At 52.5% G+C, this 11928-nt stretch overlaps 1 protein-coding gene across 1 annotated transcript in view; it reads right to left on the bottom strand.

The window, feature by feature from the left end:
- Positions 1-3202: 3202 nt before the first annotated feature.
- USP42 (ubiquitin specific peptidase 42) overlaps positions 3203-11928 on the bottom strand; it is a 44817-nt gene continuing 36091 nt past the window's right edge. Inside the window, exons 14-16 of the mRNA XM_007942700.2 lie at positions 9914-11404; positions 8607-8908; positions 3203-3243 (exon numbers count right to left, since the gene is read on the bottom strand). Of these exons, the coding sequence (XP_007940891.2) occupies positions 3203-3243; positions 8607-8908; positions 9914-11404 (1834 nt within the window). The remainder of the gene's footprint in view (positions 3244-8606; positions 8909-9913; positions 11405-11928) is intronic.

Genomic DNA, 11928 nt, shown 5'->3' with positions numbered 1-11928 from the left:
CCTGTGAGCAGAATGCACGCTTCATCTTACTGACCTTAGGGTAATTTGACCAAATTTCTTGACTCATAGCGATAGACAGGTAACTAGAACTAACAACTGAATCCTCCAGTACTAGACCACGTTTTCAGATTTCATGTCCCGTCCAGAGATGGGAAAGAGCAAAGGCCGGGCTGAAGGTGTAATTTGAAACAAACGTACCTTGTCTGGACCAAAGCAGGTGGCTCTGGGCTTTGCCCCAGAGGCCGGGAAGGTGCTACCCCTGGTGGTGGTGGGGGGCACAGGGTGGCTGCTGAGTGAGGCGGCTCAGCCCCGAAATGGTCAGGTCCCTAGACTGAGGGTGCTGAGTGGGTGGGGCCTGGTGACAGGCACCGGCCCCTTTCCCAACAGGAGCCGTGTCTTGAACATGGTGACTGCTTTGTCACCGGACAGTCTTGCGACGGGCCTCCTGCTGCACGGGCTTTTCTATGCACTCGCCCATCTGCGTAAGCACACCTTGAATCCACCCACCCCATGTGCCGTTAACGGACAGGAACGAAAGCCCGAGAAAGCAGACTTCAGACTGGATGTCTGTCTGTGCTGCTCAGCAGTGACTGCCCTGCGTGTTGCTCAGATAGCGGCGGCCCTCTGCCTCCCAGTAGCTTTAAGTTGAGAGCTCTGGTGGCTCAGTGCCTAAGGCACGACTGCTAACCAGAAGGCTGGCGGTTCAAACCCACCAGCCACTCCTCGGAAGGAAGGTTGAGCAAGCTACTTCCGTAGTGATACTGCCTCGGAAACCCAAGGAGGGGTCGCTATGAGTCGGGGCCGACTTAACGGCACATAACAACAGCTTTAAGTCACTTTTAACTGCAAGGGGCTCCCAGCCTGTAACTGGCCACCACGTATCAAGGCCACATGTTTGGTTCCTTCCCAGACTTGTAGCTCTGTCGCTGTACCAATACCTCAAATTGGAAATTTCCGTTTCTGGGAAAGGCAGCCGTCGGCATTTTCGCGGCCTGACTGGTCAGTACACAGCTCTGGCCTCCAGTCTTCCACCCGCACAGAACAGCTGCTGAAGATGTCTAGTGCCAGTGTTTCATGCACAGAAAGCCACTCTCCTTCCTTCTCACCCAGACATAACCGGGGCCCAGGGCTGCCATCTTTGAAAGGGCTTGGCCTCGGCGTGGTGGGGGGAAGGGCACGTGAAGGAGACACCGTGAGGGAGTACGGCCGAGGCTGCTCATGGGAGCCGTGCAGAACGCGGTACTTAGGGTCCGTGTCACGTGCCATCCGAGTGTCACGGGAAGCCATCCACTTTCAGGTCTTGTGACAGTATTAACTTGGTGGCTACACAGCCATCCTGCTAAGCGAGCGCCAGGCAGGCCTGTTCCCAAATGCCTTCCGGGCTGGGCGGCTGGTTTTTGCCTTGTGCCATGGGCAGCCTGGTATTCCTGCCCGAGCTTGAGCCCAGTCAGTCACGTTCATCTTTCCCGCGTGTACACTCAGTGCTTGAATTATTAGCTCTGGCTCTGGCCAAAGACAGACACAGCTTCCTCCAGAGACAAGGAGTCAGAGGCAGCTAAAGGGTGCTGAGTGGAGCCTCCCCGGGCACTCTCGTTGGGCCCGGGTGACTCTTTGAGGTTTTACCAGACTGGCCCTGGCCCCAGACAAGCACCGGCTTCAAGGTCAGGTAACACTGGCAGTTCCGTGGCACAGGAGCTATCCACCATGGAGCAGCACCTCCTGCTTCGTCTAAAGCAGTGCACTGAGCTCACAGACGTGCTTGCTGGGGACTCAGGCCCACGGCAGACCAGACACCACAGGTTGTGCTTTCTCGTTATTTTTTCTTAGAAAACATTTCTATTTACAGTAATACAGTTAGTATGTGAATAATGTACATATGTGTGGGTTTCTGGAGTGTGTGTCTGCTATTCAGTGTATATACTTCTGCAACGTGCATGAAGAAAAATATCCTCTATCTTCCTATTTTGTTGTAAAGTGACTAGTTAGTGAAATCGGAGTATATGACTGTAAAGCGCTCCTACAGATACTGTAACTCAATAAAAGATCCGATGTACGTTAAACAAGATCGTCTAAGATTTCATCCTTTAGCACAGATGCTGCTGGAGCCAGTAACCTGCTCCCAGCCTGTGGGCGCGGCGTGTATGTACGCGGCCCGGCCGTGTGGACGTGGACGAGCGCAAGCAGGTCAGGGACAAGTCTGTGAGCAAATGGGGACCCGGCGGTAAAAACGAAGACCACACCATCTGATTTGCTGCCGTTTATATACTATAGAAATTTTACATGCTGTATATTTACAGTGGGGCAAGTGCTTTTTAATCTTTAAAAAAACAAAGATCAAACTTTAGACATCTCTGAACAACACAAACTGTATAAACCATACAGATTATTCAGATAACAAACTGTATTACATACAGTTTTCCCCACTCCATCTCCTGATGCAGGACCAGTGAGTTATAAGTTATCACAGTTTGATAGCATATCCATATTAAAAATAAAATCACAGTATGAATTTGTCTGTAACTAGGAACTTTAAGGGACCAAGCTGATGACTCAGACGCCTGTACCATATAGTCAAGACAAGAGACACTGTATCAAAAAGGGTTAGGTAATAAAAACATACTGTAGGCTTTACAAATAACATTTGGATTATACATTCATAATGTAAATACGCATCATAACTGGTAAACTGATTGGAATAGTTCCACAAAGTTCAGAAACAGAACTCGTCTATAAAATGCATCTTCAAATCTTGAATACAACGAAAATACGAAGCCAATGCATTTCTAGTCTCAGACGTTACAGAAAACAGACTGCTCTCGAAAGCCTCGGGGAGAGCAGGGACTCTCTCGATAAGTCTTTAAATTAAACACGCACGCATCAGTTGTGTGTCCTTGAACAATTCCATGGTTTCCCGGTTGGTCTTGCACCAGATGTCGACCGTGGAGGAACATTACATGAAATACACGGAATCAACCTGAGTCTGTGGTTAAGCAGCATTGAGATGTTCTATTCCAGGGCATTGTTTCACTGTCATTTATATACATGGTATTTTACAATGGTCAGCAGGTGTAGAAAGTGTTCATCCATTTGGAACAAGGGCAGTTAAGAAAACATAAAAACTAAAAAGTTCTCCATGGTAAAATCTGTACAGTATTTACTAAAGAAGCACCACGCAGATTTGAACAAAGTTATTCTCTATAATTTAAGCTGGGCTGGGGATGGCTTCTGTTGGACACGCTGAATCTGAAACACAAAAGGCAGCAGGCGTTAGTGGCTGCCGCGGCTGGAGGACCTCCCCTCTGCACGCCGTCTTCTCACAGCTCCCTCTTAGCAGCTGCCGCCGGCCTCTCTTCCTTAAAACGTAACTCTCCTCCTAGAGACCAGACAGCAAGGGGGCCGGCTAAGCGCACACACGGGTCCCTGGACCAGGCTGGCATCTAGTCCACCTCAACCCAACCCTCCACTAGGGCGGCGCCCTTCCGCATCAGGCTCAGCTCTCTTCCTTGAGGACACGCAGAGGAAGCATGTTAACTACCTACCAATTAATCTTCAGGAGAAACTCAATTTGAAATTCACTTAAATCCCTGCCACTAAAAGATTTGGACAAAATTCCTTTCAAGGATAAACAATTCACTCTCGCCTTTACCTCAGCAAGTGCGAGGTATGGACACGGACGGCCATCACCCAGGGCCACTGAGTGAACTGCCAGCATGCAATTGCTTGACCAAGGCCTTGACACTCAAGGGGGTCTCAATCCGCTATGAGGTACCCACACCAAAGTCTTAGAATAAAACCAGGTCATGTCCACCTGAGATGGGCGTGTTAACAGGCTTCTGATCGCCAACCCTGCCGTGTGGCGTCAGGACCCCCGGCCTGGGCACTGGACCAGGCAGCCCAACAGGAGTGGCACTAACCTCAGCGTTCTAGCAGCCCTGGGAACGAGGAAGAGAAGGAAAGAACAATTCCAGGCCCTCTCCCTGCTGTGGGCGACAGCTGAGGCAGGCCTGGGCTGGCAGGTGGGTCTCCGTCTACGCAACGGCTGTCCCATTGGTTCTCACGCATAAAGCGTGCCAGCCTTTCTCACGATGAGGGACACGGGAAGGTGGAGTGACTCTTCCTAAATCGGAGGGGCCTACGTCCTCCCTGACAGTGCTGGAAAGGATGAAGAGGAACGGGGCCGGCCTTCACGCCAACAGTGCCTGCAGACAGAGCAGAGGAGGGCGGCGGCCTAGGTCCGCCCCTGCTGCGCCCAGCAGCCACTCTGCATCCCATCAGCTACTGGCCGCGGGGCCGAGCCCAGGAAAGAGCTCCCCAAGGCTTCCGCGTTTACACCCTTCGGTGCCATGAACCACACATGCAAACAGCTTACCGTAACTAGTGAGTTGTCTGGTTCAAGGCCGAATTTTCAATCACCTGGAAAGCAGATGTCAGGAGACATTTTAATAGCGGTTTTGCACAATTAGTAGCACCTCCGCTCAGCAGGTGCCTTAAATGGTTACAACACACACCCTGCCCTCTGGAGCCAGCCTCCTGTTCGTCGCCTAAAGTCAGGCCTCCGCAGGAGAGGCGTGTGTGTCACGAGCTACAAGTACCCTGCTGAAAGCGAGGGACGGGTCACGGGGTGGCTGAGGGGCCATGCGGGCCGTCTCTACCTGCAGCCCTCCAGACGGACCAGCACTCACGACAGAAAGATCTAAGACCACAGGAACACGCTGAAGGCTGACTGGAACCAGAGACCACGATGAGAAGGGAAACGGACAAATAGGGCCCGTGGACTTGAGACACACGTCCTGGGGGGGGACAGGCCTGCACGGCCTGGGTGTCTGCAAAGCAGGCAGCTGCCAGGTGTGACTGGACCAGGGACAGGGTCCGACATCACAGTTGAGGCGGCCTGCTGCAGCCCTGAGGCCTGCGTCTGGGGGAGGACAGGAGGGACGCCTTCCCGGTGCAGCCCTCTGTGGAGCCACGGCCCAGCCCATCTCTGGTCACATCCTTCCAGGTGACCTCATGACTTAACCGTGACATACCGCGCAAAGCCAGAAGGGAATCTGTTTCCAGCAGCCCCTGCCCCAAGCACCAACATGTTTAAGTGGAACCCATTTTAAAACGTGCATAACTAATTTCTTAAAAACACACAGACAGTTACCAACAAAAAGACAACCCAGTCAGAAAACGAGGGCATGAGGAGACATGGCACACCACGGGACATTCCAACAGCCAGCGAGCACGTGGAAGGGCTCAGTGCCATTAGCCACCAGGGAAACGCAGACCAAAACCACGCCACACCACTTCACACCTGCTGGCGTGGCCACTGCTAGTCCCCTTTTATAAAAATGATCTTTAGCAAGTGTGCAGAAATCAGAACCTAATCTTTTTCTGGGGGAATGTAAAATGGTACAGCTGCTGGGGGAAAAGAGTTGAGTGGTTCCTCAAAAAGTTGAACAGAGGACTCCATGGGCCCCAGCAATCCCGCCCCTAGGTGCACCCCAAAGAATTCAAAGCAGGAACTCGGCTCTGTCCTCCAGCACGCCCTGCAGCTGTTCACTGTTCACAACGCCAAGGGTGGGGGCAGCCTAACTGGCCATCAACAGACGAACGCATACATGAACCGTGGTCCAGCCAGAAGGCGACACGGAGTCCTGAGGCACGCCACCATGTGGGTGAGCCTTGAAGACATCAGGCTGCAATAAGCCAGTAACAGGAAGACAAGCAGTGCCTAACCTCATTTACATAAAAGAACTACACGGCGACTAGAGCTTACCAGCAGCCAGCAGGGGGCAGAGGCAGTGGGTCTACATGAGTGGTGGTGGGGTGACTCGGGAGAGGACAGCAGGGTGAGCCTGCGCAGCCTGAAAGACGTCACCAGTGTCACTGTACGGGCAGAAACTACTGACGGGGTGCAGGTTTGGTACATACAGGAGTCCCCAACTTACAACATACTCAGGTTACAACCAACTGCATTTACAACCATCTGGTAGTTTTATTCACATGCTACCCTCAGTAATAGTACTCCATACAACGGTGCAGTGCATGATTCGCTGGTGTCCTTCTCGGATATTTGGCGTTTATGATTTATACAGACTGGTAAAAAAAGGCAATAATGAAAACAGAAACAAAAAAGTATTCACTTATGTCAGAACAAACTTATGACAAAATCATCAGAATGGAGCCCTATCCTAAGCCAGGGGACTACCTGTGTACTTTGTCCACAGTCAACACACACACACACACACACACGTAACAGAGCAACCACAACCTGAACCTTCACTTGCTGGCAGTGGCTACTGTTCCACTGCTACTTGCTGCTCCATGAACTTCTCAGTAACACTCAGAGACCCCACCCTCTAGTTCCCCAAGCAGCACGGCCCACGCCACGTGTTTCTGTTTTCTGCAGACCAGCACTTTTGGACTGTGTGCCACGCCTTAATCAACAACCGCTTGTGGACTGTGGGCCACCAGAGGGGCCAGGCTGCACCTCCTCTTCTCCCTGCGACATGGTGCCACCGCTGCAAGCCCAGGACACAGTCAAGAACCAGGAAGCCCAAAAAGGGTTCAGGACAGCCTAGATGGTGTGCTCCTGCAACAACGCGCACACACTTTATCTGCGGAACTGAATTGCGGTGTCTGGGACAGGGGTCACAAAAATGACTTCTGGAAAAGGCCGGCTGGTGGACACCTGTGGCTCTGAGGCCATGCAGTCTCTGCTGCACCGACTCCTCTGAACCGCGCTAGGACCACAGCAGCCGCAGACACGAGAGTGGGGCCTGCAGCAGTGCTCCAGAACCTTCTTACAGACGCTGAAACGGGAATTCGTGTGAAATGAAATATTCGACTTTTTTCCGATGTTTTAAAAACATTACAACCAACAAAAAAAAGATAACCCAATCAAAAAATGGGCAAGGACCTAAACAGCCATGTTACCACAGAGGACACCTGAACAGCCAACAGGCACATGGGGAGATGCTTAACATTTGTCAGTCATCAGGGAGATGCATGTGAACCACGAGATGCCCCTCAGCCCCCTGGACAGTGCTGGTCAGCAAACAGGGAACAGGTGCTGGTGACGGGGTGCAGACACAGGGACATGGTCCACCAAGGGGATGCAAACGGTACGAGCGTGGTAGCAACATCTGGCAGGTCCTCAAAAGGCTGAACAAAGAATTTCGTAAAGACCCAGCTATCTCAGCACAAGGTTGACACCCTGAAGTGGAGGCAGGACCAGGACCACAAACAGCACCGAGTGGTGCCTCACAGTACGCGTCACACAGCCACAAAGAAAGCCAAACGTCCATCGACAGGTGGACGGATAAACAACACGCAGGCATCCACCCCACGCACCAGCGGGCAGCTGTGAAGAGCCACAATGTCCTGATGCCATAACGTGGGTCGTGGGTGAACCTTGAAAACATGCTACTGAGTGAAATCAGTCAGTCACAGACAAGTGGGCGGGATCAGGCAAATACACAGAAACCAGAGCCTACTGTGGGGAGAGAGGGACGGGAATTCTTCCTCAGGGGCAAGAACTTATGTTAATGGTGGTGGAAAATAATTCAGAAAAGGACAGTGAGAAGTGTCACAACGTGAAGAGTGGAATCCAGTCACTTCCCATTACAGAAAGCGCTGAGATGCTGGGGGTTTTGTCATGTGCATCTGTACAACGCGCGCGCACACGCCAACCACACTCAACCTGCAGACGGCACTGCGGGCGCTGGCCCCAGGGCCGCAGTCTGCCATCCTCCACTCCAGGTCCAGTGTCTTACACTGCCTGCATTTCCAACAGGCTCCACACCCTTGTGCAGGGTCAGGTCCTTAGAAGCAAATCAGAGACGGGGAGGGGCTGCTTTCCGTGCATTTGGAGCATGGAGCTTCTTGATTGAAGGAAAACACGGTCTGCAGGCAGAGCCCAGAATGCAGGGCACCCAGCAGTATCCCTCTGCTCAACGCCTACCACTCAGGCTTCCAATGACAATCATCCAATCATGGCTGAGGTCACACTCAGAATGCCAAACCATCCAATCACGGACAGGCTTATACTCAGACTGCCGGCTGTGTAAGGATTCAGAAGAGCAAGCACGTTTCTATCAAAGATGGTTTAAAGCCTCCTACTCATCAAGGCCTGCTGGTGCACCGGCTAAGTGTTCAGCGGCCAAACAAAAGGGCAGCGGTTGGAACCCACAGCTGCTCTGGGGGAGAAAGATGAAGCAGGCTGCTTCTGTAATGATTAGTGCCTCGGAAACCCTGTGGGGCATTTCCACTTTAACCTGTAGGGTCTTTGTGACTTGGAATCACTCAACGGAAATGTTTTCTTTACTATCTTAAAGGCATATATAAACAGCCAGAGCCATATACCCCAGGGGCCCTGGATTCGCTTTGCTGGGGCTGGTTTGATCTAACTTGGGCTTCCAGTGGATGCTAAGGGACCAGTGATAAACGAGCAAACCCTGCAACCAAGTCACACTACACGTCTGAGGCGGGGCTGGAGGGGGCAGGGGGGCGGGTCTCGGGGAACTACACACCCTCTCATGCCATTTATGGATTTCTCATGTGTTACGTGCAAATGAAAACAAGTGTTCTCTCTGTCCTTAATTCTACATAGCCCCTCTTACCCTGGCCACACTCTGAGTGACGACCCTTGTCCCCCCTGCTCTCCAGCCTTAGATGTTTCGTTTTCTCACGGCAAGGTCCAACGCCTTCTAGCGGCAGGCCGTCAGGGAGAGGAAAGCCGCCCTCGGCCATCCGGACGTGTTCCACAGTCTCACAGCTGGTGGCCTTGGGTGAGGGGGGCTCGGGGTCTTTTACACAGTCCTCCAACTTTCTTGAATGTCTCTTCTTTTTCTTTTTCTTCTTTTTGTGTCTGTGGAGGTCAGCCTCAGAGTACACGACCGAGAGATCTGAATCCTGCTGGTGCCTGCAGAAGATGCCAGAATAAAACCATGAGCGCAAACCCCTTGGCTGTCAGACCCACTTGTTGGTCTAAACACAGGCAGAACACTCACCTAACTGAAAATGTGTTGTTGTCACCGTGTTAACTGTTTAAGCTCAGGGTCAAAACTATATCCACTTCCACCCCACCCCTGGCTCCTCCCTGGGCCCTGCAGCTCCACGCAGGGGCAAAACCCTGTGGGGAACCCCTGCAACCTCTTCCTAAAATCAGTGGCTGAAGGACCCTCAACTGCTTCTGTGCGGTGCCCAGCCCACAGGAGGGCGGGGGTGATTCCGCTGCCCTCGCCACTGTCTCTCTACCCAGGGCTCTGGGCAGCTTTTCCCAGGGTTTCTGTTTTGGGAGCACTCAGCTAAGCTACAGGGTTAACTCTGTCCTGCCTTCTCCATCACACTGCACACGTCTTCAACACAACCAGCCAACAGTCTGCTTTGTAAGAAAACAAAACCAAATTTCTCCAGTGCATTTCAAACTGACAAACGGAGACAGAAAAACAAAGGCCAAGGCAACAAGCACTGTGTCCCCGACCCCAACCCCGGCAGGCAAACATTCAAAAGACTGTGGCCTCCCGTTTCTGCCCACTGACAACCAGGGAACGTGAAGGAAACACCAAGAGACGAGAAAAAGCACCCACTTGTGGTGACTAAGAATACTGGCACTACTTCTCAAGGGAGAGACCCCAGGCTTTCATCCACGGAACAGCACACATGCTGCCTGCAGGAGGATCAAGTACCAGCCAAAAAATGGCAACAGCATTTTGAAAAATGAGATTGTTCAGCATTTTACTACACACTGTGAAATGAGATCGAACTTCGAAACAGTTTTAGAAACCCATAAAAACAGTGAAATCTCAAAACCTACAGTGATGAAAATACAAATTAAACTAACACAAACACGACGTGGCTCCCCTTCACATGCTCCTCAGCTGGGAGAGAGGAAGGCGCTGCAAATGACCGAGGGCCCCACACCTACCTAGAGTCCCGATCTCGGTGTTTGTCTTTGGATTTCTTTTTCTTCTTGGACTTTTTGTGCTTCTTCGCTTTAGGCTCTTCAAAAGCGTCCTTCTGTAAGCTTCTGCGGTGCCTCCTGTCGGGGGTGCTGTCACTCGCTCCCAGGCCCGTGTGCCTCCGCTTCCGTGACTTCCCGTTTTCATGTCCGTGAAACCGATCGGAGAGAGGGCAGCTGACCTCTTCAGCGACTAGTGCAATTTTCTCACGGGGGTACTTGTCTGGGTAGAGAGGAAGCGCATGGGGTGGGCCCGCCCGGGGGCTGAAGTGGTGCCGGTCCTTCTCCTGGGCGACCCGCCCATACCCCTTCCTGCTCTTGTAGTAGTCCTTGTACGGCCGGCTGCCGCACTCGCCCGCTTTGTCATACTCCCGGTCGCTGTGGACAAGCTTCCACTCCCGGCCCTCCCGGGCTGAGTAAGGGGCATACCTGTCGTGGTAGTAGCGACACTTGTCCCATCGCACCTTGTCAGGGTAGTACTTCTCCCGGCCCCAGCAGTGTTCACTTTCAGCATGGTGGTACCTGGTCCACTCCTGCTCGGACCCGCTGCGGTTCCGGGAGTGGTGGTGGTTGTAGCGGCCCAGGGAGTGGCGCTCACTGGGGCTGCCCCGCTCACCGTGAGCCGCGTGGTGCTGACTCCCATTGCAGTGCTCGGGCTTGTGGCGGTCCTGCTTGGGCCGCTCCCGGATGTAGGGGTGCCACTGCTTGTGGTAACAGTCCAGGGTCTTGCTCCTACTTACCCTCGTGCGCTCACCACTGGAGGAATGCTCTCGGCGGTTCCGGTAGTGTCCTCGGTCCACTTTCCTGAGGCTGCTGATTTTCTCCTTGACTGGAGAATGGTCCAGGCCTTTCTGTCCAACCCTGTTTTCTTCGCCTCTCTCAACACCACTTTGCTCAGGGACCCTGGCTGGGTGATTTTCCGGGAGTGAGTCTAACTGGGGCAAGGGCAGCTGCCTTGTGGACACGCCTGGGCTCTCAGGAAGGTTGTCCAGTTCTCGGCACTTCTCTCTCGTGACGTAAACCAGGAGTTTATGTTCACATTCGTCATCTGAGTGGGCCAAGGGGACTGGGGCCACTTTCTCCATGGTTTCCCCGGATGCTGTGCCCCGTGGGCTCTCTACTAACATCCCATTCGTGTCTTGTGATGGTCTGATGAGATCACCGGTCAAAGTCCCAGAGTCACACAGTCTGGAGAGCTGGTCGCCCCCAAAGGTCCCCATGTTGGCATGACCAAGATTGCGGGTACTGGGCGAAGACTCGGGGGGCTCTGCAGAACCATTTTCAGAGGCTTCTTCTTTGGTAGACTTGGTGCTGGGCTCAGAGGCGGGTAACGCCTTCTTGAGTTTGCTGCTGAGACGTGTACCTGCCTCCAGGTCCTCGCAGGAGTCCAGAGTGCCACTGGCCGCCTCTGGGTCAGCTTCATGATCCTCTGTAAGGCTCTTCTCTGTTCTAGTTGCACTGAAGCGCCCCCACCAAAAAAAAAAAAAAGAAGATAATTAGCTTGACTGCTCAATAGTTTTTTGTCATTGGCTCACAAGTATAAATACTTCAAAACCTCTGTTTACCAAATGTTTTAACACCTTTAAAGATATCTGGCTAAAACCCAGTATTGGGCTCATCGTCGTGGCAAACGCTGAATTTTCCTTCCCCGTTAGATATAATTTTGTGGTCAGCCTCCCTCCTCAGCATTAGCCATTCTGCGGTCCCAGGCTTCCTCTGCACCCGAGGAGCTTCCTAACTGCTCACAGTCAAGTCCCAGCCATCAGTGAGGTGGACCGTGCTTGTGCTTTGCCTCAGTTTCTCCTGGAGCCTCAGGGCCAGCAGCTCCCTGAATTCTTACAGTGACTGCCGTGAGCAACACTAAAGCCCCAAAAACCCTTTCTGTCAAATTTAGGGTCAAACTTAAGGACCCTAATATTTGGTATAAATAGACTACCAAGCATAATTCAAAATGCACCAACAGCAGAAGAGAAGCCAGATGA

The sequence above is a fragment of the Orycteropus afer genome, unplaced genomic scaffold, assembly GCF_000298275.1.
Source record: "Orycteropus afer afer isolate SDZICR_OR568_19922 unplaced genomic scaffold, OryAfe1.0 scaffold00006, whole genome shotgun sequence".
Taxonomy (NCBI): Eukaryota; Metazoa; Chordata; class Mammalia; order Tubulidentata; family Orycteropodidae; genus Orycteropus; species Orycteropus afer.
The sequence above is the reverse complement of the archived record's forward strand: the minus strand, read 5'-3'. Positions and strand labels throughout refer to the sequence as shown.